This window comes from Trichomonas vaginalis, chromosome I, assembly GCF_026262505.1.
Source record: "Trichomonas vaginalis G3 chromosome I, whole genome shotgun sequence".
In the NCBI taxonomy this organism is placed as follows: domain Eukaryota; phylum Parabasalia; order Trichomonadida; family Trichomonadidae; genus Trichomonas; species Trichomonas vaginalis.
The window spans coordinates 22,960,063-22,984,986 of NC_067203.1; the positions used below are offsets into that span (position 1 = coordinate 22,960,063).

At 33.1% G+C, this 24,924-nt stretch overlaps 12 protein-coding genes and 4 pseudogenes across 16 annotated transcripts, besides 4 other annotated features; 4 read left to right on the forward strand and 12 right to left on the reverse strand.

Moving 5' to 3' along the window:
* Nucleotides 1-1,684: part of a mobile genetic element that runs on past the window's edge.
* Nucleotides 1,685-2,655: 971 nt separating this feature from the next.
* On the forward strand, nt 2,656-2,982 carry TVAGG3_1034270 (uncharacterized protein; the record flags this gene model as incomplete). Its single annotated transcript, XM_051255283.1, has 1 exon — nt 2,656-2,982. The coding sequence occupies one exon, from the start codon at nt 2,656-2,658 to the stop codon at nt 2,980-2,982; it is 327 nt and encodes a 108-aa protein (XP_051080857.1).
* A 4-nt stretch (nt 2,983-2,986) lies between these two features.
* TVAGG3_1034280 (serine threonine-protein phosphatase family) lies at nt 2,987-3,232 on the reverse strand (the record flags this gene model as incomplete). The annotated part of the gene is made up of 1 exon (XM_051255284.1): nt 2,987-3,232. One exon carries the CDS (start codon nt 3,230-3,232, stop codon nt 2,987-2,989), a length of 246 nt encoding a protein of 81 aa, XP_051080858.1.
* Nucleotides 3,233-3,250: 18 nt separating this feature from the next.
* TVAGG3_1034290 (uncharacterized protein) lies at nt 3,251-3,613 on the reverse strand (the record flags this gene model as incomplete). Its single annotated transcript, XM_051255285.1, has 1 exon — nt 3,251-3,613. The coding sequence occupies one exon, from the start codon at nt 3,611-3,613 to the stop codon at nt 3,251-3,253; it is 363 nt and encodes a 120-aa protein (XP_051080859.1).
* A 3,710-nt stretch (nt 3,614-7,323) lies between these two features.
* Nucleotides 7,324-7,911, reverse strand: TVAGG3_1034300 (C2 domain (calcium/lipid-binding domain, CaLB) family; the record flags this gene model as incomplete). The annotated part of the gene is made up of 1 exon (XM_001297362.1): nt 7,324-7,911. The coding sequence occupies one exon, from the start codon at nt 7,909-7,911 to the stop codon at nt 7,324-7,326; it is 588 nt and encodes a 195-aa protein (XP_001297363.1).
* A 250-nt stretch (nt 7,912-8,161) lies between these two features.
* Nucleotides 8,162-8,183: a mobile genetic element.
* Nucleotides 8,184-10,446: 2,263 nt separating this feature from the next.
* Nucleotides 10,447-11,170: a terminal%2Cinverted (terminal inverted repeat of Maverick-2 transposon ID:TVAGG3_1034320).
* Nucleotides 10,447-24,924: part of a mobile genetic element that runs on past the window's edge.
* On the reverse strand, nt 11,927-12,167 carry TVAGG3_1034330 (annotated as a pseudogene). Its single transcript has one exon. A coding segment is annotated over exon 1 (241 nt).
* TVAGG3_1034340 (uncharacterized protein) lies at nt 13,527-13,961 on the reverse strand (the record flags this gene model as incomplete). The annotated part of the gene is made up of 1 exon (XM_051255286.1): nt 13,527-13,961. The coding sequence occupies one exon, from the start codon at nt 13,959-13,961 to the stop codon at nt 13,527-13,529; it is 435 nt and encodes a 144-aa protein (XP_051080860.1).
* Nucleotides 14,102-14,266, forward strand: TVAGG3_1034350 (uncharacterized protein; the record flags this gene model as incomplete). The annotated part of the gene is made up of 1 exon (XM_051255287.1): nt 14,102-14,266. A coding segment is annotated over one exon (165 nt), but the record flags the coding sequence as incomplete, so codon positions are not given.
* TVAGG3_1034360 lies at nt 14,291-15,146 on the forward strand (annotated as a pseudogene). Its single transcript has one exon. A coding segment is annotated over exon 1 (856 nt).
* On the reverse strand, nt 15,207-15,646 carry TVAGG3_1034370 (annotated as a pseudogene). The gene has a single exon. A coding segment is annotated over exon 1 (440 nt).
* Nucleotides 15,715-16,943, reverse strand: TVAGG3_1034380 (organellar and viral DNA polymerase type B; the record flags this gene model as incomplete). Its single annotated transcript, XM_051255288.1, has 1 exon — nt 15,715-16,943. A coding segment is annotated over one exon (1,229 nt), but the record flags the coding sequence as incomplete, so codon positions are not given.
* Nucleotides 17,541-18,548, reverse strand: TVAGG3_1034390 (annotated as a pseudogene). Its single transcript has one exon. A coding segment is annotated over exon 1 (1,008 nt).
* On the forward strand, nt 19,070-19,543 carry TVAGG3_1034400 (uncharacterized protein; the record flags this gene model as incomplete). Its single annotated transcript, XM_051255289.1, has 1 exon — nt 19,070-19,543. The coding sequence occupies one exon, from the start codon at nt 19,070-19,072 to the stop codon at nt 19,541-19,543; it is 474 nt and encodes a 157-aa protein (XP_051080863.1).
* On the reverse strand, nt 20,083-20,505 carry TVAGG3_1034410 (uncharacterized protein; the record flags this gene model as incomplete). The annotated part of the gene is made up of 1 exon (XM_051255290.1): nt 20,083-20,505. One exon carries the CDS (start codon nt 20,503-20,505, stop codon nt 20,083-20,085), a length of 423 nt encoding a protein of 140 aa, XP_051080864.1.
* On the reverse strand, nt 21,771-22,588 carry TVAGG3_1034420 (organellar and viral DNA polymerase type B; the record flags this gene model as incomplete). The annotated part of the gene is made up of 1 exon (XM_051255291.1): nt 21,771-22,588. A coding segment is annotated over one exon (818 nt), but the record flags the coding sequence as incomplete, so codon positions are not given.
* On the reverse strand, nt 22,833-23,633 carry TVAGG3_1034430 (integrase core domain containing protein family; the record flags this gene model as incomplete). Its single annotated transcript, XM_051255292.1, has 1 exon — nt 22,833-23,633. One exon carries the CDS (start codon nt 23,631-23,633, stop codon nt 22,833-22,835), a length of 801 nt encoding a protein of 266 aa, XP_051080866.1.
* TVAGG3_1034440 (phage tail repeat-like family) lies at nt 23,959-24,411 on the reverse strand (the record flags this gene model as incomplete). Its single annotated transcript, XM_051255293.1, has 1 exon — nt 23,959-24,411. The coding sequence occupies one exon, from the start codon at nt 24,409-24,411 to the stop codon at nt 23,959-23,961; it is 453 nt and encodes a 150-aa protein (XP_051080867.1).

Below are 24,924 nucleotides of genomic sequence, written 5' to 3' on the forward strand. Positions count from 1 at the left end.
AAGAAGTAAGTCAAATTAGTTCTAACAGTTTCCATTCTTTTGCGTATATATCTCTTTACTTTCATTATCGCTCTATGACTCATTGAAATAACCAATGGTAACATTAAATGATATACCTGGGTTGCGTCAGAAATTTCTTTGTACTTTACTATTGAGGAAAGTCTCTAACACGAATGACTTCTCCTTCAGGTGGTCAATAGTTTCTTCATTATACTCCAGCACTGAATCAAGCAAAACGAACACAATTGTCCTCTGTATAAGTGTTTGCAGTTCTTTTGTTCAGTTCATTGAAGATTTGTAGCGTTCAAGATTTTTATAGGTAAGATATGTCAACAGATACTTCCAGAACTGACGCTTCTTCTTTTATAAAACTTCTTTTCACCATTATCTTTCCAAATAGCGTTTCTATAAGTGCTGGGTTCCTGTTTGCCTTAATAGCTTCCAAAATGGCTTTCTGTCATTTGTCAGTGTGCTTTCATCTCTATATGGGTCTCTTTTTTGTGGTTGCCTTTCTTACATCTGAATCGTTAAGACCTTATATTCTGTAAATCACACATCTTTATTCGGTAAGATTCTTTATGTTCTGTCAAGAAGAAGTCATAGTGCATTTTCAACAATACCTGCGGCATTGCTTCTATCTCTTGAATATTAAAGTGTCTCCTTCAAGCAGCTGATCGTAGATAATGTCCAATATTATTTGAGGTTTAACGTAACATTCATACTTTCCAACAAGTTTATAAGCATACCATCCATCTCTGTCGTGAGTTTAATTTTAATTGTTTCTAAGAGTTCTCATGAAAACTCTTACGAAATGTTTTGCTGTAAGAGTCTCTGTTTGGCTTCATCTAAAGCTTCGATGTTTTAAAGTCAATGAGTCTATTGCCTGACTTCACATTTCTCTTCCTATTTCTCTTATCTTCTTTAACCATCTCTCACCTTTCTTTTGGTTTCGTCGTCAATGGAACGAATGACAAATCGTTTAGCTTTGCGAACTTGTTCTATAGCGCTCTTAACATCTCTCTTCTCTGTTGTTTCAGTGTGTCGTCTCTTTCTTCTTGTTTCACCAACTTCGCATTTGTTATCGTCAAACATCTCCTCTTCTTACTTCATGAGTACTGAACGTCTAGATATAGTCAATAGCCAAAATCTTCTCTTAATGTTTGAAGCTCTGTTTTGTCTGCTTTCTTGTCAATAAATCTTGAGCAGTGAATTTAATATTATGTTCATCCTTCATGACATAAACATCTTTACATCTAATGTTTCTCATCGTCGTTATGTCGTCATCCGATGTTAAACCTTGTGGAAAGTTAGGAGGTTTACAATATAATACATCCCCACCAGTTTCTTCAACCGTTCCTTCAATACTTTCTATAGCAACAGTTGTAAAACTTGTATGTGTATGAGTCTTATTTGCTTTCTTCTCTAACTCATCGTTAACATAAGTTTTATCTGCTTTAAGGTCTAAACATCCTGAAACCCATCCTGTATCGGCTTTAGTTTTTAAAATCTTCGATGTCCGTTCATGGTACCAGTCAACCCTTTCTTTCATTTCGTTATCTTTTTCATCCACATATTCCTTATCCGCTTTCTTCTTCTAAACACTAGCCACATATTCCTTATCCGCTTTCTTTTCAAGGCTAACGTTTAAGTCTGTTATTTCAGATATAGAATGTGTATGAGTCTTTTTAGAATATTCGTTTTCAGCTCTTGTCACTTCACTTGACATTTTATTGTCAACATATGTTTTGTCTGCTAGTTCAGGATGAGTATGTTCTTTTGTTGCATAAGCATTGTTAGCTCTTTCTTCTTCTTTTGCTATTGCATCGTCTACATATTCTTTGTCAGCTTTGTTGTCAACATCTGCTTTCAAAAGAAGTTCATTTATAGGTTTCTCGTTTAAAGTTCCTTTTTGGATTTATACAGACAGTATTGTTCTTCTTGTCTTGAAACAGAAACTCATCTGTCATTGGGTTTAATGTCAGTTTTAAGTTTCCTTCTTTCAATGACTCAGATATCTTAGAGTAGTTTGAAAAGTTTGTTGTGTTCTTATTTAGAGCTTGCATAATGAGTTGTCGGTTGTGTTGTATTTCTCTTATGGAAGCAATATCTTTCGACATTTTTATTCTAGATAAAATATGCTTCCAATAGAAAAAGAAAATTCAAGAGTTGCTACAACTAAACCATTAGATGAACTTTTTACTAATGTCGGTCAAAAGTTTGAGACAGAGACCGTAAAGCATGAAGGCTATCGTTTTGACTACCCATTAAGATGGCTAAGAGACCCATCTGTCACAAAGCTATTGGCTTTCGTAGAATGAAGTTCATTTCAGAAGCCATACATGGTTTCCCATTTACGGTCGGTTTTGAAGTTCGATACTATAACAAAGAAAAACGTATGTATGAGAAATTTGAACAGGGAAAACTTTTACAAGTTAGTTTGCTTGTAAACTTAGAAACAACTCTTCAAGCTTTTCAAGAAAAATAAACGACATCTATCTCGAATATGCAAACCAGTATAACATTGACGAAGGAGAGTACCATCTCGATATTATTTATGACAGGAAAAATGCAACTGTTAAAATCAATAAAATAGAAGACCTTGGAGAAAACGTTTATATTTCTACAAAATATAACAACTTGGCATGGTATAGATTTATGAGGATGTTAAATCAGCCTGCAGCATATCCAGTACACCCGGACTATTATGAAGTCGAAAAACCTAATGGAACATATGAAAATATTTTCGACCCAGATGCTATTATTGTTCATGCTTCATTTTCTGGCGCCCAAAACTCTTTCTTATGCTTGGCAAATGACTTTTACGAAAAACCTACAAAGTTATACGAACCACCAAGTGGAAGTATTTCAGACTTTCAAGTATGGTTTACTACAGATGGAAGAAAAAGAATAATTCCATTATACCATGCGTTTTACTTAGAACTTAGTTTCATATACAACTACTATCGAACGATAAAAATATAACTTTTTAATATACCGGTTGTGGTGTTGGATTTGGTTGCCAACTAGACTGTGGTGCAGGTTCAGGCTGTTGTATAACAGGAGCTTGTTCTTCTGGTTCAGGGTCTTTAGGTATAATACCAACGAACTGACCTACCCTTTTACCAATATTTTTGACTCCGTTCCAAATTCCTCTTCCTACGGTTTTTATTCCATTCCATATACCTCTTCCAACATTTCGAAAGAAGTTTCCTATCTTACTGAAGAAACCCATTTTACTATATGTAAAAATCTAATGTCCGCCTAGTCTTTTGCGTTTCCTGTTGAGTTCCATAGCATTCTTTAACTGGAGCTCATACATTCTGTTTCTCCTCTGGTAGAAAACATATTCTGGGTCAACTCCTGTGTTCGCGTCATCTGCATAAAGTTGTTTATATCCCACTTCAGGGTTTGTATAAAACTCTTTCCATCTCATATTTGCATACCATGGTGGCAAACCTAACGCAGCGTCATTTGACATGGCAGTTTGCATTTGTACATCTGTTGGCACTTGACCATAGTTTGCCATTGCAGTTTGTATTCTAACTTCATTTGGAATATTCTCTGGGTTTGGTTGTCCAGGTTGCTGTGCATTTGCTAAGTTCTGTGCGTCCATTTAATATTAGATAAAAATATCACTTACGAGTACATATACTGAACATTTGCAGGCATTGGTTCATCTTCATATTCTCTGTACTTTTCTGCCACGTCAAATAAATAAATGACACAATGGAAAAAACCTAAAACAAGTAGTCCTATTTCAAACCACATTTACTTACTAGTAAAATTTCTTTGTTATGACACTTTCTCCGGTTTATAGGACCTCTCTCATATTCTATCTTGTCATATCTAAACTCATAGTCATGTATGTCCTCTAACCATCTCATAACGGTTTCCAAACCACTTTTATCGGATGTAAAGTAAAAGCATGGACAGTTATGTAAAACGTCTAAAGTTTCTAAAGAGTCTCTCAAAGTCCAGTCTACTTGGTATTGAAAATCCCATGTGTTATAGAACGGCGGGTCCACTATAAAGAAAACATTTTCCTTGTCTTTATATTTTTCATACAACTCTGTCCAATGACATCTCACAAACTCTATACCCTCAATATATTTTTCTATGTCCTCTTTGAAAACATTTGTATAGTTAAGATATAAAACTTTTGACATAAGTGTTTCAATGTCATGAACTCTTATAGAACCACTATATAATAGTCTAGCAGATATACTATCCCAGTCTATATATTCTGCTTTTTTCAAAACCTCTCTCACAATATTTTTGTTATCTAATGGTATACGTTCCATCTTACCTATCTGAATCTTTTCTTTTAACTCTTTCAATATATTGTTTGTGTCTGGAATATGTTTGAGACGGTCCATATAGTTGTCGAAGTCATTGCATATAATCTTTGAGTCTGGAATATTGTATGGCACAAATGGGATATATAGAAACTTCCACCGAACAAATCTACAAATGTTAGACCATTCGGTAGTTTCTTAAGTTCTCTCAATATAATATCTTTACATTTACTCTTATTTCCAAAGAACGGTAACGGTGGTTTTGTAAAATTCATTTATATATAATAATAAAAATGTTTTTCCCTGAAAAGTGACAGAAAAGTGACAAAACATTTACGATGAAATCATGACAAATTCATGAGGTGAGAAAAGAGGTGAGAAAACAGGTGAGATCTCACCTCTTCACCTAAATTATATTTTTGGGTCCTTTACACTCATTACGAAGAAGTCTTGACAAAACATTTACGTTCATGTTTGACAAAACATTTACGAAGAAGTCTTGACAAATTCAAGAGGGTAGAAAAGAGGTTAGAAAAGAGGTTAGATCTAACCTTCTACCCTAAATTATATTTTTGTCTGATTTTACGAAGAAGTCTTGACAAAACATTTACGAAGAAGTCTTGACAAAACATTTACGAAGAAGTCTTGACAAATTCAAGAGGGTAGAAAAGAGGTTAGAAAAGAGGTTAGATCTAACCTTCTACCCTAAATTATATTTTTGTCTGATTTTACGAAGAAGTCTTGACAAAACATTTACGAAGAAGTCTTGACAAAACATTTACGAAGAAGTCTTGACAAAACATGAAAACATATATAATTTGTGAAAAGTGAAACATTATATAATGTTTTCGACCCAGAAGACTAACAATTTTCCGAATAAAAACTTCATTTATTACTAAACATCATCAGGGCTAGAAGGCACGAAGTGCCTGGAAGCCCCACTACCTTTTTTTTTTTTTTTTTTTTTTTTTCAGACGTATTACTAATAGTTATGCGTATGCAATTAAAGTATTTCTGATGGACAAAATGTGAGATTTATATCAGATAATTCATTTCTACTATTAAGTTATTCATTTATGAGTTTGCACTTATTCGCACTAAATAAATAACTATTAAAAATTGTTTTAATTAATTGACACCATATAATAGAGTGAATTTTGTTTGATCAAACAACAATAGATGATAGATATAAAGCCAAGAAACTTGCTATTAATATGCTCTACTTGCTATTTCAATGTAAGTATGATATTTTCTAAATGTTTCGTTCAGATAACTTAGATATATTAGTCAAAATTTGAAATTTTAATAGCACATATATTAAAATAATTATTATTCATAAAAGATTAATGAAATAGTAAAAAAAATCAATCAAATTATAAAAATACAACATTTAGAAGAATTCTTATTATCCTTCAAAAAGTCAGTATTTCTGCTGTAATTTTCTACAACATTGTAGTTATTGCACTTTGTCTATGGATTTGTATATATGTTATATATAAATTATATATCTAAACTGCCCATAAGTGCAATTTTTATATAAATTGTTTATTTCTTTAACAATTTCATATGAAATATGCTTTTTTAAGCGTATCAAAGCTGTGTTCTTAATGTGCATGGATATATCAAGAAAAATGTCGAAAAAAATGTGAATTCACAAATTCACTGAATTTTCACCGTTTTTTGAATTTTGCTACAGCACTAATATTAAATAATACTAAAATCTTCTGTCTTTGTAAAAGAATAAATTCTGACAAAAAGTGCTCGTTTAAATTTAATGATCATCTGTATGACTAAGTGGTAAAAAGTGTTTATGACCAAAAAAGGTTACATGCTTAGTCTATTTTTCTGACAGGATACTCTAGATTTACATGATCTCTATTTCATATCTCCGTTTTTAGATTCTTCGACAGATTTTATGATAGAAAACCAAGATTAACAAATTTCCGGCATGTTAATGAAGAAATCTGCAGCTACCCTCAATATTATTTCAATAATCAGTATCGTTTCTCTTACAATTTATTTTTTTCTCAATAATTTAACAAGAAATAACAATACACACTTGGTTTTACGTATAAAAGCTAAGTGTCGAACTTAATCAACTTTACTTACTTAGCAAATGAATATTTTTGTGGTTGCGAGTTCTGAATGCTGAAGTTTTAGATTTCTCTATAAATGATATCATTGCACTTACAATGTTGTTCCAGCCTATCGCATAAATCATAGAAAATCCAAAAAAAAATAATATAAAGAAATTCATGTCATGAAGTTCAAAAAATACCGTGTAACATTAAAATTTGTTATGCATAATACATTTTAGCTATTATTGATTTTTTTTAATTTTCGAGAAATTGAATGGTGAGTCCGATAGAGAAATTTTTAAAAATCCTAGTGCCTCATAGAAGTAATTTCCCTCGTCTCCCATACTTCCAAATGTATGCATATGACATAAACTTTTATGCATTACACAAGTGGCCAATAATATCTATAGAGTAAAAAATTAGAAATTTAATTTTTTTATATGATAGTTATATTTCAGATTTGCGAGCGTAACTTTTTTCTCCATGGCATACTTGTTTTAAGAGCAAATGATCAAAATCGTCCTTCAATTATTGAAGGAGCTGATATCTTTTGAAAATTGAATTGAAAGGGTATTCAATTTTCAAATTTCCTCTCAATTTTGGAAACATATCAACTCTATGAATTAACAATTATGTGCCTTCACAGTTTATCAGTCATATAAGGTGCTTATAAAGAAAAAAGTTACGCTCGCAAAATATGTTTTTATATAGATTTCACATAAAATAATTATGTAATTTCTAAAAAGAATATTTTTGTTCTTGAATATTAAAGTGTATTGTAGTTTAAAAAGTTTTAAATATGTTGCTAAAATTTCAGGTTTATAGCTCATGTCTAGCATGACTTCTTCGTATGCGCAAAAAATCTGACACGTAAGGGTATCCTTAATCAGAATTTTGAAATTATATTAATTAAACAATTTCATTGTGATTTTAATGACAATAACAAAAATTTAAATCGAATTGATTACATAGCCACCCCTTCTTCTTCTATTTCCTTTTGTAGCAATTTTAATGGCTTGGAATAGACTATCATGGCTAGGTGAAGTTGTTGGACTTGGACTCATATTATGGAGTTGAGTTTCATATTTATGGCGAACTTCAATTGCGTATGGCCTAAGATCCATTTGCATGAGTGTAGGCTCTTTGATTGGAGCTTTATAAGGAGCTTGTTCTTTGGTAAGATGCAAATTTAGACGAATACCAATCGGAGCTGATTCATAGGATTGAGATGTTAATGGTAATACGTTCATTGTGACTGCATCCATAGGTAATATATTGAGAGGGATTTGAACTTTGCCTAAAAACTCGTCGTTAAAAACGCCTTTTCGGTACAACTCGACATCAATTTGACCTATATCAATGTCATCGCAGGAGATGTGGAAGGAACGAGAGATTGTGGAAGCTTCAGAATATTCAAAATTATATGCTTTGGAAACGTTTTTGATATGATTAACAATTTTGTAGCACAATGTCGAGCCAACATAGGAACTATCTGTAAAAACGAAGCCACTTACATGGAAGTAAAGGGTGTGAGACATTCCAATAAAACCTGTTTATTGAATAATAATATTTGAAATTGATAGAGAGCTTTTCAAATTTTATGTTTATGTAATTTTAAAATATTTACATATGATGAATTAGTATATATGGTCTATGCTTTTTAGTCATGAACAAACGTGCATATTCAGAAATTTTCTATATCATAACTTGATTAGTAATTTGTTATTTGGTTCTTATTTAATAGAACAAAATATGAATAAATTTTTTGAAAAAGGCCAAATTTCTTAAGGGTATAGTCCACTAAAAATTTTTAAGTTTTGACAATGAAAATAAGCTCTGTGACCATATAAATATATATCTATGCAAAACGAGAGGTTATGCCATAATTTTTTTTAGTTATCAAATTTTCCTTTTTTTGAGAGAAGTCTCTCAATAATTTGAGAAGAATCTTTGATATAAAGAGATACACATTTGTAGAACGAAGTAAGTGTTTTCCAAACATTTTATATGTTCATCCTGTATAACAATATAAAGCTGCATAGTGCCATCTTGTGCGTTTGCTATTTTATGTACTTTTCATTGAGATAATCCCTCTTCTCGGGTGATTTTAACAGTCAACTCAATTTTAAAATAAAGATTTCATCAAAATGATTTCGAAATTCGGATATTGATTATATAAATAGCACTGTTAACATATTTTGGATGAGTAAAAAATACCTTGTTTTGTATGCATTTAGTACACCTTTATTTTTGATTAAAACTATAAAATTTTTATTCCTTATATAATAAATAGTATATGTTACATAAACATGAAATTCAATAGCATTCAATTTTGGATTTTTTAGATTTGGTAAATTTTAGAAGAAATAAAATCAGCAATCAAAATAAAGAAACTTTTTTTGTATCTTCTATGATTACCTTTTGGTACTAAATTTTGCATTAATAAGTAAATTATCTGTATTATTCTGTGAGCACAAGCCCTCAGTTATGCTGGTAGTGAATGATGAATCGTCATTTTGCGAAGAGAACGCGATTATTAAGGTAATTTTGAGAATTGTCTTGAATTATTTAAAATTAAAGTTAATTGAATAGGTAGGATAACTAGCCTTTGCTAAATTTGTATAATTTGACCTTATTCTAGTTGGATCTGAGAATATTTTGCTGAAATAATAAATTATATCGCCGATTTATGAAAATTTCTCTGATGGGACCGACTCGCTGAAACGTATTAGTGTTAATGGTAACTTGTCTGAATTTTCAAATTTTTTTCGAAATCCAAAAAATCACAAACAAAAGCATCAAAATTAGATTTGCATTTAAGGTTTTCATTTTTTTTGGAAAATAAAAATATTTTTTCCCCAATAAAGTTTATTTTTACTTTTGAGAGGAATAGAAACGTTATTTTGGAATTTTGAAACGACAGAAATGTTCCATTTTTAATGTAGATTCTAAAATGGGGTCAAATTTTTGATTGAACCGTTATCCATTGAAAAACCTCGATTTTAAAATGTTATTCCAAAATATTCATCTAATGATATAGTATATATTTATTAATTATTACTTTTTATTCAATTTTCACTTTTGGCGGGATTTCATTTTTTTTTGTTGTATGGGCCATATTGTTCACCCAAAACGGAAAACAAAGGCAATGCATAACATTTTACTCCACGAACGTCGTCGACTCTCAGCGCGACAGATGCTTGGTGCTTGCATAATGACCGGAATGCCATATACAAAAGGTGCTCGCTTTCTTTCTCTTTGTGGAACTAAGCCCCCTGTGAAGAGTGGTGTCATGAGACAACAGAGATTTTGTGACGATAAGATTAGAAGACTTAAAAGTATTTCCCTAATGCTGTCGAGAAAGTCCTTCAGTGGTTACTTATCCATTGATGCAAGATGGGCGCACAGGCGAAACTCGCCAAGTTGTACAGTAACTGCGCTCGATGCTGTCACAAAAAGAGTTCTTGCATGCGTGAACATCAACCATATTGGTGGAAACAGACAGCATGCTCAGTATTCCGGAGCTTCCAACAATATGGAAAGTGCTGGAACTCGAATCATCTTGAAGCAATTAAAGAAATACAATATCTTGAAAGATGTTAAAGAGATTATTAAAGACCGAGATAACAAAAGTGTCTCTGTCTTTAAAGAATTTGGCGTCTCTCATCTTGAAAGATTCGATCCAGGTCATGTATCAAAAAATATCTCAAAAGATTTTACAAAGTTCTCAGCTTCTCATAAGACAGTTGAAGTTTTCAACGACAAGACTCAGAAGATTGAAAAAATAGAGAGACCTTTCTGGGGTCTGAATGCAAGCCTAAGTATGTGGCTTTGGTCATGTTTTGCCGAAGAAAATATTGACAAACGTACGAAAATGTGGGAGAATTGTGTCTACCATTACGTAGGCAATCATTCTTTTTGCGAACCGCACAATTACAAATGCTTTGAATGGCAAAAAGGTGTCAATTCGATCCAACTTCAATTCATGCTCTATGACTGGGTAGTTAGTAAGACTAAGTCGTGTACTGAGGCACTGCGCGCCTCCGTACACCACTTAGCGGTTTTGACACATAAACGACTTCACTAACGACTTCACTAACGAATTCACTACCGTCCTCACTAAATAAAAAATAACCTTATTTTTATTTTTTTTTAATTTTTTATTTCATTACAAAGACATGTCTGACTACATTTACTATGACTCTTTCCCAGAACGTTTCCGTGAACTATTCAAAACTCAAGTAAAACTGAGAAACATGCATTTTAACAAAGACAGACCCATTGACGATAAAAGAAACCCTGAATATATTATAATACCTTATGATGCTAAATTTATTGCATACATTCCTTATGGTCGCAGAGGAACGAAAACTATTTCAACAAAGAACAAAAATTATTTCTGGAGCGATGAAGAAAATTGCCTTATCTACATAAATGCATACTTAAATAAAGCTACATATTGTACAAAAGAAGGTTGGACTGGATTTGAGCTCTACATATACGACGACGATGGAAACAGACGTTGTGTATACCCATACGATAATATGTACCATTGTTTTCATCAAGCATTAAACGAATACATAGTCAGTAAGGGTCTCATTCCTGCTGAGTAGAAATGTTATATTTTTGTTCTGTCATTTATAAAAAAAATAAACTTAAAAATTAATGATATCACCACCCTCACACGTATGAAAACATAGCACAAAAATAAATTTAGGTGAAGTGGTGAGATCTCACCTCTTTTCTCACCTGTTTTTTCACCCTGTTGAATTCATTGCTTTATAACTCTCTTCCTTTATCCAACTCTTCTAACTTCTTCTTAAGTTCAGCAATGTTGTCCTCATGAAGTTTAATCTTCCTTAATATACCTTCTCTATCTAATGGTTGCTTTATCTTTCTAAACTGAACTCTACCATCCTTCATAGTATGAATGTAAAAACCTTCTGGAATAGTTCCTGATTTAATGTATTCTACCAAAAACTTTTGTTTCATTGCTTCAGTGACTTTATTTGTCATTTCAATCAAATAAAAATTATAATATTAAATAAAAATAACGTTATTTTTTCAGTAAGGAAACGCAGGAGTTTTACGATTTATTTGAGGAGTAGGTTCTGGTTTAAATGTTGGAGTCGGTTTAGGAGTTGACTTTTGAACAGGAGTTTGTACTTCCATAGGTTCAGGAGTCATTGAAGATTTTGCTTGTGAAGGCGTTGGTTTTGGCGAAGGTGTTGGAGTTTGTTTAACTTCAGCTACTTCAGTATTATTTACAACATTTGCTTTATTTCTTTTCAGCATCATAACTGCTCCTGCTGTAGCTAGCAAACCTAGTGGGAGACCATATCTTATATAAGGACTTGACCAAATGCTATTTTTGACAGGAGCTGGTGGAACACCTAACCTTGGTGAGACTGCTCTTTGCCATTGTGCAGCTCGTAAGAAATATTCAATAGGTGCTCCATAATCGTTTGGTAAAGTTTGTTTCATAGATGGTGAAGGTTCACGAGAGCTTGATGAAGAACTCATTTATAAGCTTTAAAAATAAACGTTCATCCTTTATTCCTCACTGTCGTCCGTAGCTAAGTTATAGTCATCTAATCTTATTATGGGGATGCCATTAGCACGCACCTGAATGGCAAAGCAACAATCCCTCATAAATCCAATAAGTGGCTTTGGTACATTTTCAGTTGCTAGTTCAATAGGTCCTTTAACAGACAATTTGTATGTTATTGGAGCAGTAGATGTTTGACCTTGCTGGAAGCAAAAGTCCACTTCTGTTGGAAAACCACATAAGAAATGTGTGTTTGTCATAGCTATCCCATTTATGTTCCACACTACCATCATCCACAATGACCTCATAACATCTTCATTAAATCCTATCATATCATTGTTTGTATTGCAAGCGTTCGCAACCATTTCATAAAATACAGGTCCATATGATTTTTCAGGTTCTGCAGGCATATATTCCATAAGCTCCCATGGAAAGCTGAAGATATTTAAACTTAGGGTTCTCAAAATTAACATAATAGTTGTCTTTCTTTCTAAATAGTGCCCAAATACTTTTAACATTAATAGGCGTATAAGCTGCTGTAAATGTTGCACTTGAACTATCTGTATTCTTTGAGAATGAACCGTCCATAGGAATCCAATCCATAACTTTAACAGGAAAACATAAAGCCTCGTTTGTATAATGTTCTACAAGTTCTGTATAAATGTTAGGGTCTAAAGAGAATGACTTTGGATGAATGAAACATTCATTAAAATCCATCTTTGTTCGAAATAATTGCTGGTTACAGTTGTAATAGTAACTGTTCCACTAGCTTCTACTGCCTTCGTTATCATAGTGAATGGTTCATTCCATGGAACAAATTTATTTGTCGGTGGATTTGAATCTGAAGCAAATGCAACTTTAAGAGTTGGATTGAAAGCAATGATATCATTTACAGATATAGATGTGCATTGTAAGGCGTCGCTACTGAACTTTACTTTAAGCTGAATGTTTCCTGCAAAAGCTGGAATAAATCGAATAGCTTCTAATGGAAGGAATCTTCTAACAGGAATTCTTAAACGAAGCTTAAAATCAAATGATTTTCCTGCTGTAATTGGACCACTAACAATTTGTCCTGTTCTGCATGTTCCCGAATGACTCCACACATCTTCATGTCGAGTCTTTGAGAAAACATCTACTTTCTTTATTTGTTCGGTAGTTTGTGAGTTTGAAGTTATATATGCTTCTTCTCTTGCGTTGTCTTGAGAATATACGATACGACCATTTGCAAGGATTTGATATCCAGCAACGCATAGAAAGCGTCATCGAAACCAATCCAAAATCCTGGTGGTTTGTTTTATTGGAACCTGAACCAATTTCTTTATCTACAATAAATTGACCTTCCATTTTATACGTAATGAATGTATTGTAAAGGTCCAACATATTTTCACCAGGAGGTGAGAGATTGAATGTTACCCATGTGTTATCTTTAGCAGTTCCAGGTTGTGATGGAATCTTTGCGTCAGAATATTTTCTATTAGTGTCACCAATTTGAACTGCATTGTCTATGATATCGAAATATGAGCGAATCTGATGAATATGCTCTGCTGGAGTAAATTCGTTTAGCTGTTCGTTCTGCATGTATTTACTTCAGATAAAAATATCTATTTACTTCATTATTCTCACTCTTCTTCTTGGCATTCGTGGTGGAAGTTGTTTCTTGACATTTTCAATGAACTGTACATTCTCTTTTGTCTCAACTTCTTTCACTGGCGGGTCAGGATTCTTTGACTCGGTTTGTTTTTCAATGAAATTCACGAACTTTGCAATAAGCTCTTGGTTCGTTATTGAAAGTACATCTGGCTTCTTTTCTTCTGGTTCTATTGACTTTTCAGTTTGAATAGAAGGCTTAACATGGACTTCGTGGACTTCACCCTTGCCATGCACCTTAATGTTGTCGCTTTCTGCATTCGCTAATGGAACCTTTCTTTTTCTTACGTATATTTTACCATCTTTACTCTGACTTACGTAATAGAAAGGATGTTGTATTCCTCTTGCGTCATTTAATATAATAGACTCTCGCTCTGATTTTGACAAGCTCATTTTACATCGGTTAAAGTTTTAATTTTGTTTTTTATCTGCAGTCAAATGACTCAGACAAGCCCTACGGACAAGACCCAGGGGTCATAGATGTTGAAGCATTGAAGAAAGAAATTCGTGAGCAAATTTTATCCGAACTGAAGGAACAAAAACAAGAACAAAAGCCAGAGAGACCAAAGAGAAAACTTAGTGAAAAACAACTTGCTGCATTAGCTGCTGGAAGACAAAAGAACCCAAGACTGCTGGCGAAGAAAGCTAGAGAAGAAGCTGAAGCAAAAGCTAAAGAAGCTGAAGCAAAGAAAGAGTAAATGGTTTATTTTTATCCGAATTAAATGTATAGACAAATACCTTTATCTGTTGCGTTCAGTAGTGAAAACCCTGACGTCAAAATAAAGGGGAACAGAGTAACGTTTAAGTTTCCAACAGACTGGATTGTGAACATAAATGAAGAGAAGTACATTGGCATAACATCTATGTATATAACACGTGCTTTCAGAAAGGTTGACTTTATACTTCAAGTCGAGATAGAAAATGACGAACAGTCTTTAAGCGCCCAAAACATTCACATATACAAATACTTTAAAGACGATACAACATTGCAACAATGTATGATTTCATTTAATGAGATGTTCGAGAAAAAGTTTAACATTGAAGTACAAACTTTACAGCCTTTACGTGAGTTTCTTGCACAACTGAAAGAAGAAGGTAGTCAGCCACAACTTATAGACTTTCATTATGAATTTAATGAAAATGCAGATGGAACTCATGACTGTCAATTCATTGTATTCTCACCATTCAATGAAGTAGCTAAAAAAAGAAGAAAATCCATTACGTATAAGATTTCAAATCTCTGAACCAAGTGATGATTTCAAGAATGTTTTCAATTATGATGCAATGCTTCCGAGGAAAAATGAATTTTCAATTAGATTTCCAGGTATTTGGGATAGAAAGCAAGCTATATTATATTCAAACTTAAGTAAAGGAGTTGAAAATGAGTTCATTGGTCATACAAGAACTTCACCACTTCCTAACCCTAAATACTATAAATTAACTGGCTTCAATTGTGAGTTTTGGATAGACATGTTCTCCACTCATGACCATAAAGCACCTGTTTTGCTACCTCCAGACCATAAGGACTGTCTCTACATTGAAGCACAACTCTTAAACTCTACCATCGCAGTATTGTAAATGACCACATGAGCTTATTTTTATCACGAATGACCTCATTGCTGACAAAAATAAATGACCTCAGAACTTCAACTTACGAATAAAGCTTGTTTTAGTCGTTATTGAGAAGTTAAACTTCTCTTCAAAGCAAGGTTGACATGACTTACATAAGTCAAATCCAATCTCTTGACCATCATGAAGTGCTTTGTAAAGTTTCATTAAACTGAGCTCAGAGTCTTTGTCATATGTTCCTTGCGGAACCATTAAACCTTTATCTTCATCATAGAAACACTGAACAGAGTCAGGAAACATTTCATTAGCGGTTAAAGCAATAACATCTTGCTTCACACCTTTCATTCTGCAGTGAAATGCAACTTCATTTAAATCATTCGTGAGTAAGTCTATGTAAGTCTTCTTTCCACAAAATATTGACTTGTATGCTAAACTTTGTTTTCCAGGTGTGATTTCTGCAAAGTCGCTATGAAATTGACCAAGGTTTTTACCAATGAGAACTCTTCCATAACGTTTCTCAAACTCTTCAGCTAAACGAGGGATATCTTCATTGTAGAGATGCATACTGTCCGTATCGCTATAAAAGATGTCCATTCCTAAGTCTTCAGCAGTACAGAATACTTCACACATTATTCTCTTCGACATAGACAGAATGTTAACACCAAGTGGACAGAAGTTAAAGTGTCTGCAAATGCTTTTCGTTAGCTTGAAAATAGTTTTATCTGAACCATCCAAACCTTCGAACTTCACTATATGGTTGTAGTTTCTGATGGCATATCTTATAGCATCTTTGTCATTTACTATGGTTATTTTTGACTCAATAGGAGATAGAATAGTTTTGCCATAAATACTGTTCAGAATGAGCTTTATATTTTCTTGCAAAGGATTTCCTTCTTTCTTATACTTTAACCTTAACTCAAACAACTTCTTTACTTCATCTCTTATTCTAATATCTCTGTTTCCATCGTAATAGTATCCTTGCAACACTTCACATTTGACACCTTGATATTTTATGAGGTCTTGTAATGTTATATGGTCAACATACATTAAACAGCAAGTGTTTGAACTTCTGGGAACGTTAAGTTCTGGATTTAGTTCAGGGTCACAAACTATTAAAGGAAAGTGTCTATGTATTCCAATCTCTGTTATCTTAATGAGAACAAAGAAGCCGGACATAAACTTTTCACCAATGGGTTCCTTTTGGTCGTCATCGAATAAATGTCTCATGAGATACTCTGTGCTTAACATTTCTTTTTTCATAACCTTTGGAATACCTTCTAAAGTATAAAGTCTTGCTATAGCTGATGGATATAATGAAACAGCGTCGAAATCAGCAATGAGTTTCTTTTCGCTCTTTTGTTTAATGTTATCTGACAGCATACATCTTCCACCTTGAATACAGCGTGAAATAAATTCTCTTGGTTTATTTGAGAGGTCATATAAATTTCCATTCGGGAAGTACACTCTGTTCTCAAATAATTTGTTAGCAATTGAACAAATACTAACGTAGTCATAAACGTTTAAATCAAATTCTTTCAATATGTCATTGCGGAACTTAACAAAACCTTCTCTTAAAATTCTTACATCTTGTTTGCAATAAAATGTGCTATACTTTTCTAAGTCGAAGTGGTTCTCATCTATTCTGCAACCTTTGATGGAATCTATGTTTTTCATGAATGTATCTGCATCCCGGATAAACTTACATGCTTCAGAAATGACACCAGTTCTGTTGTCATTTGCTAACAAAACACTGCTGTAGTAGTTGTATGGAAATACTTCTTTCGGTCCTGTTTGTAAGTTAAACATAGCAGGAAATAGTTTAAGCTTCTTATTTATAACACTGTAAGAGTCTTTTATAATAATTGCCCTTCCTTTATATAAGCCAGTTATTTGCATTGTTCGTGAACCTTTAATGATGGGAGTTCCTTTCACTTCTGTCATGTGTCTTAAGATGAAGTTTATATCATAACTGAGGTTATGGAAATATATTAAACTCTTGTCAGGAAGTCGCTCCAAAAATTCTGTTGCACAGTTCTGACCCCATATGCTTTCACTCACTGAACCATCTTCACTGTCATAACATATGTTAAAAGCTTTATGAAAGCCATCGGTACTGCACTCAAAGTCAGCAAAGAAAACGTGCTCAGGAATGAACTTGCACTTATTTTTATTTACTTCTTTTGACTCGGCTTTCTTCTTCAGTTGTACACAATACTTTGGAGCATATGTCAAATCTTTAAATGGTGCAAGGTTCTGTTTATATAAGTCAGTCGTATGTGAAAAGTTCTCCATAAGAAATAGGTTCGAAATATTTGCACTCCCATAATGTTTTCATAACATCCCATAACGGTGTTGTTCTATCATAACGAACTACATATTTATCTTCTCTCTTTGTATAAATCTTCATTTGTTTCTCAATGTTCATTCACCACAAGCTTTGAGAATTTCTTTGTAATTTCTGACGAAATATGTTGTCATTGGTAATCTTTCATTTAGCATGTAGTGGTCTTCAACAAGAAGTAAGTCAATAGTTCTAACAGTTTCACATTCTTTTGGTATGTATCTCTTTATTTCATTATGTCTTGAGTCATTGAAATAACCAATGGTAACATTAAATGCTATACCTGTTGCGTCAGAAATTTCTTGTACTTTACTTTGAGGAAAGTCTCTAACACGAATGACTTCTCTCATGTGGTCAATAGTTTCTTCATTTACTCCAGCCTGAATGCAAGCATAAACGAAGCAGTTGTCTTCTGTCATAAGTGTTGCAGTTCTTTTGTTCAGTTCATTGAAGATTTGGTAGCTCAAGATTTATAGGTAATGTGCAAAGATACTTCCAGAACTGACCGCTTCTCTTCTTATAAAACTTCTTTTCACCATTATCTTTCCAAAAGCTTTCTATAAGTGCTGGGTTTCCTGTTTGCTTAAGAGCTTCCAAATGGCTTTCTGGTCATTTGTCAGTGTGCTTTCATCTCTATATGGTCTCTTTTTTGGTTTGCCTTTCTTTACATCTGACATCGTTAAGCCTTCATATTCTGTTAAATCATACATCTTTATTTCAGTAAGATTCTTTATGTTTGTCAAGAAGAAGTCATAGTGCATTTCAACAATACCTGCAGCATTTGCTTCTATCTCTGATATAAAGTTCTCCTTCAAGAGCTGATGTAGTAATGTTCCAATATTATTGAGGTTTAACGTAGAACATTCATACTTTCCACCAAGTTTATAACATACCATCCATCTTTGTTGGGAGTTTATTTTAATTTCTCTAAGAGTCTCATGAAAACCTTACCGAAATGTTTGTGTAAGTAGTCTCTGTTTGGTTCATCTAAAGCTTCGATGTTAAAGTCAATGAGTCTATTGCCTGACTTCACATTTCTCTTCCTATTCTCTTCATCTTTCTTTAACCATCTCTCACCTTCTTTTGGTTTGTCGTCAATGGAACGAATGACATCGTTAGCTTTGCGAACTTGTTCTATAGCACTTTAAACATCTCTCTTCTCTGTTGTTTCAGTGTGTCGTCTCTTCTTCTTGTTTCACCAACGTTTGCATTTGTTATGTCAAACATTTCTCTTCTTACTTCATGAGGTACTGAACGTCTATGATATAAGTCAATAGCAATGTCATTTAAAGGAAATGCTCTTGCATGGACTTCGTCCTCGCCGCGTTGCGGCTTTATGAACTCATGAATTCTATCATAACTTATTGCACCATTATAGTCTTTAATGAAGTCAGCGAGTGCTTTTTTGTTTGTTGCGTAATGTTTTGCTACTTCTATGTTAGCTTCTGTAAGAAGTTGTTTTATTTCGAGTGTTCTAACTTAGACAACTTCCGATACATCTTTAGTAGGAAATAAAAAAAATATTTTTTTGAAAAAATTAGATTAGATTTTTTAAAGTTATTTTTCAAAATAATTTAATATTTTTATTTTAATGAAACACATGCAAGATTGCAAGTTCTTTTCATACAATGCTCTCGCTACTGCCATCAAGAATGAGTTCAATAATGCTTCAAATGTTAATGTTATCTTTAACAAGAAGTTTGTGAAAGAATCTAAGTTTGGTCAGTATGTCAGACCATTAGCTATCGTCATTGACCGCAAACATTATACTTCACAAGAGTTAGCAGTAGTTTTGAAACAAAAGGGTTTCTTCGTGAATGTCAAAGATACACACTATACTGTTATAAAGAACTCTAACATTGACTTCTTCAGTATTGCTTTAAATCTTTCCGAACAGAAAGAATATAAGAAGGGTGAAACAAATGTGAAATATTATCCTTCATCTCTGAAGACAATAACGAACAAAGATGTTATACAAAAATTCTTACCAAAGGTTGAAGAAGCTTCTATTGACATTGACGAAGGAAGTGAAATGGTTGAAGAAATAGACCCTGAAGCTATTTAAGCAAAAATATATTTTTGAATAACTGATGGTGTCACTACGTCACCATGTCACCAGGTTAATTAACTTCTTTTAAAAATGATGACAACATGACATTTTGACAACACAGCAGGATTAATGCAAAAATGAATGTTATCGTTTATGTTATCGTTAATGTTATCGTTTATGTTATCGTTAATGTTATCGTTAATGTTATCGGTGTCGAACATAATTGACATGGAGCATTTATGTTATCGTTTATGTTATCGTTAATGTTATCGTTTATGTTATCGTTAATGTTATCGTTAATGTTATCAGTGTCGAACATAATTGACATGGAGCATTTATGTTATCGTTTATGTTATCGTTAATGTTATCGTTTATGTTATTTAATGTTATCGTTAATGTTATCAGGTCGAACATAATTGACGTAGGATTCATGACTTCTTCGTAAATGAGTGTAAATATAGCACAAAAATATATTTTAGGTGAAGAGGTGAGATCTCACCCGTTTTTTCACCTCTTTTTCACCTCATTCTCTCTTCGTTAATGTTGTCGTGACTTCATTCTTCCTCTTTGAAGTTATCGAAATATTCTGTTATTTTTTCCTTCAGTAATGTTAAGTCTTCTTTGAATGTAAGTATTGTGCAACCTTTGATGTCATAGTGTGTTTGAGGAAGAGTATTTTTGACAATTTCCTTTATTTGCTCATTCGGTGTCATTGAAATCGGTAAGTTTTCACGATAGAACCAGTTTCTGTCAGATTTATATATTTTAGCTAAGTCATAAAAGCTCTTGTTGTTTCTTCTGACTAAATGCAACATAACCATATCTTTATCTTCTTCTTTCTCCAATTCTTCAGTATATATCATATACCTATAACTCTTTTCCTTTCCTTTTGGTACTGAACGCGGTATTCTTTTCTGTATGCTTTTGTCTTTGGATTCAATGACTTCATCTTTTGCTTTATATAGTTCATCTAACATCATGAAAAATATAACAAGCATAACGAGGTGAAGCCCACATTGCTACAGCGTTTACTAAAAGTCTATGAACATAATAACCTTTCAAACAAGGAGCCAAATTCTTGCGATTTTCATACGGAATCTCTTCATTCTGCCAAAGCAATTATATGAGGAAAATTCTTCTAAAAGTTCTTTTGTCTGTTGGTTTTCAAACCAATGATATGCTTGCTTTGTAGATCGAAGAGCATTCATTATACTTTGCATTTGGTACATATCGTCTTTGACTGAACGAATGAGACGTAACTGTTTGTTATACTGTATGTACTCGTATTCTTCATTTATGGCTTCATGAACGATAGCAGTTGTTGTGTTCTCTGATGTTGACATTACTGTCTTTACATACAAGATAAAAATTTTTGTTAGGAAAAAATTAGCGTTATTTTCTGACTTTCACAAAAGACAAAAATAAACGCTTTACATGTATTTTTCAGCAACTTCGTCAAATAATTTTATAGCTTTATCTATCTCATCTACTTCAAACGTTTCTTTACCTTTTATGGGAGCACCATACATTTTCTCAAAAACTTCAAGCAGTTCTGTTTCAGCAGCTCTCATATCATTAACGAACACAACCTTGACTCTATTGACTGTACTGTCATATCTTTGAGTTATATTATATGTTCTTCCTATCTTATATCTCTTTGTATTGAAGTCCTTCGGTTTCTGAACGATGTAAAGTAAGCCTTCACTGCAACGTTCTGAGTCGAATGAACCATAAGTTATGAAGTTATATCCAACAACAGGGTCAATCCACAGAAGAATTATTGGTATAAGACTTTTGTCAATGAGATATGCTGTAGTTCCATAGAATCTTACCGATATCATGAGCTCAGGATTTCTTGTCAAAATTTTCTGAGTAGAAGCAATTCTAACCCAGTCCTTTGTTTTCTTTCCAGAAGGTGTTATAATGTCTGACAAAGAATATTTGTTGTATTTCTTACAGTATCTTACGTTTAAATCACCAATTCTAACCACTTTGGTGTCATTGTCAATCTTTCTTACTGTTTCAAACTCAATGTTTGACATTACTGTCTTTACATACAAGATAAAAAATAAATAAAAATAAAACTAACTTTATTTTTATCTTTTATGAAAATTCATGAAATTTGGTCATTTTTCAGCAAAAATAATGTTGAGGTGAAGAGGTGAGATCTCACCCGTTTTCTCACCTGTTTTTTCACAAGCGTTTCACATGAATTGTACGATGTATATTTGAAATCCTAAACAGTTTCGTAGCTTCTATTTCTTCTTTTAGTACATCGAATGTTTTAACGATACCGAAAGTTTCTTTATACTTCTTCTTGACGTCAGACAGAAGGAAATCTTCTGCTGTTGAATAGTTTTTATTAAGAAATGTCAACATATCCATTTTATCTTCTGCTGGCTTTTCTGCTTCTTTCTTTAAGTCTGCATAGTCGTTTTGCATTCTTTCTATCTCTTTGACTGAGTAGTTATATTTTCTTATTGCTGCTTTACATTTTGAACATTGCGGCATCATTTTTGCGTTATACATTGAAATAAAACCAGCTAGAACAAATAAGGCGTCAATGGTTTTCTTTAACTCAAAAGCTGCTGGTTTTATCTGTTCATTCCATACTTTACCTCTTCTATCTTTATCTCTTATCTGCCATACACATTCTGCAATTAATGAAACAAAGTTGTCGTATGTCTTAAATTCTTCGGATTTGTAAAGGTCAGAAATATTTTTATAAACCATGTCGCAATCTTTGTCCATAACTTTATGGTTGCAATGATATCCTAGAAACTCATAGTTTACCTTTCGTATGAACTTCTTTATTTCTACTGAGTCAGTTGCTTTGACTTCAATTTCGTCAAATTCGGGAATGGTTAGTTTTTGTTGCTGAATTTCAGGTAGTTTAGGTAAATGGTCGATGAGGTCCTGCATGTCATAAAGATATTCTTCATTTTCTTCATCCTGTGCGGTACAGTCTAAATTACTTGTTAACAGTTCTTGCTTTATCTTCTGGATTTTTGTTTCGAAAGTATATGAAGAAGGAATGAAGTTTTTCATCTCTACCAACATTGACGTGACTAGGATTTTATACAAAATAAAAAAATAAATAAAAATAAAACTAACTTTATTTTTTCTATCTTAAGGAAATTCATGAAAATTCGTGAGGGTGAAAAAAGAGGTGAAAAAACGGGTGAGATCTCACCTCTTCACCTAAAATATATTTTTGGTGTAAATTTATGACAAAAATAAATGGTACCATTAATGATATCATGACTGTTGTCATTCATGTCTGATTTACATCTAATGAAAAAGTTTAGAAGAATTTTCTTATTCTTTCTGGCTTATTTTTGTCTTTCCAGTACTCCCGCTCTAATGGTCCCAGATGTGTTGACTTTGACTCTCTCAAGTTCTTAGATGGTATAACATCTTCAACGCCTCCTTCATATCTTACTTTATAAGTGTCATCGTTTATGTTATAGCCAAGTATTTCAATAACCACTCCTCGCTTTGCTTCGTCAATGGTTTCAGCAAGTTTGCCATTACTACTTTCAACTAATTTATGTCGAGGGTAAAACGCAATAGAGTCGTCAGCAGCTTTTATAAGATATCCATTACCTTGCGTAGAGTCTACGATATAATAGTTTCTACTTAACCTTAAACGTTTCTTTGTCAACGGTTTGTCGTCAAGAACTACACGAACTTTTGTACCAGGAATGAGGGTAAATTGTGTTGAATTTCTGATATTTTGTGTTTGGCTTCGTTTCTTTTGTATATACTTTTCTTCTTGTTGTTGTGTCATTGAATTTGGTGTATGTCCTGTTGTAGAATGTGTTGAGGAATTATATACTTCGAGAAAATGTTTCATTGTTTCTTCGGTAAAGTCTCGCTCTTGATTTAAATCTCTGAGCGTTCTTATGAAGCGGTTTATGATGCCGAGTATGTTATGGTTATGGTCTTCAGTAGTGTAGTGAGTTATGTTATGCTTAATGAGAAAATCTGTGATTTCATTGCTGAGGTATGCACTGTCTTGGTCTGATGTTAAAGTACTTGGGCTATGTTCTGCTACAAACTTTTGTAAAACTCTTAAAACTTCATGAGTTCCTTTATTTTTCATTATATACGCAAAAGCTTTACGAGTGTTAACATTAATGAAGATGAGGAATGGTTTATGTCCTCCTTTTCTGCTTTGAATGAGAGTGTCAAATTGGTATGCGTCAGGAGTGTTGGAGTAAATTGGTAAAAAGTAGTCGTAAGGGTTTATTTTTGTTTGATGTACAACATTTTTGTCAAAGAACCTTTTCACTTCAGCTCTGTTAGTAAATCCCCAACTCTTTGCGGCTTCATTGAACTTCTTAAATGACCTCCATGGATGTTGTTCAAATACTTCTTTCAAGCTCATTTATGTAAAGTTAAAGATTTTATTCTAGGCTCAAGCGCGTTCAATGAACGCGGTACCATGCGAATATAGTCACAAATGGTGGCATATAATCTGCACCCGAGCCTGTTGGATTTGTTGTGAAAGTGTGTGAATGATTTCCTGTGGTTCCACAGAAAATACCTGTGCTTGAATCTACTGGGTCACTTGAAATATCATATCTATGCATTCCCTGTCTATCCGAACCTGCTGCAAGATTTGTATAACCTCTTTTTGTTATTGAATGTGAATGATTACCTGTTGTGTTTGTAGTTCCTGTATGAGTGTGCGCGGGTAAGTTTGCTTCAGTAATTTTCTTCGAACCTCCTGTTTGTTTTGAAGAGTTAGCACAGTATAAGAATTTATCTACAATCTGCTTCCACGTACCAAAACCTAAAACACTTGCTGGATTTGTTGAATTCATTGACGTATAAATAGAACCAACAGGATATAATGTTTGAAGTATTTCAGTCTTCATTGTTAGAAGTTCATGTTTAACATTTATAAATCTTTTGCCATCTACAATATTTATATTGTTTGTTATTAAACCATTAGGAAAAGTAGGAGGATAAATTCTTTGTTCATGTACAGTTGCACCGTTTCTTCCTGTTTTTGTTACTTCTTCAATGCATGCCTTAATTTCTTTAATCCTGATTGTTTGAAATTCTTCATGTGTATGGTTCTTGTCGGCTTTCTTATCTAACATTGTTGGTAGTTCATATGCTTCAAAGTTTCTGGCATGATCTTCGATATTCATACATTTACTATTTAAGGAGTTTAGTGTATCTTTTACGCTTGTACTTGGATTCTCTAAAGGTGCACTTGAACCAAGGGTATAGTTCAATATTATGTCGTCTGCTCTAACAGTAGTGAAGGATTTATGTGTATGTTCTTTATCTGCTTTCTTATCTAACATTGCTGGTAGTTCATGTGTTTCAAAGTTTCTGACATGACCTTCAATGTTCATACATTTACTATTTAAGGAGTTTAG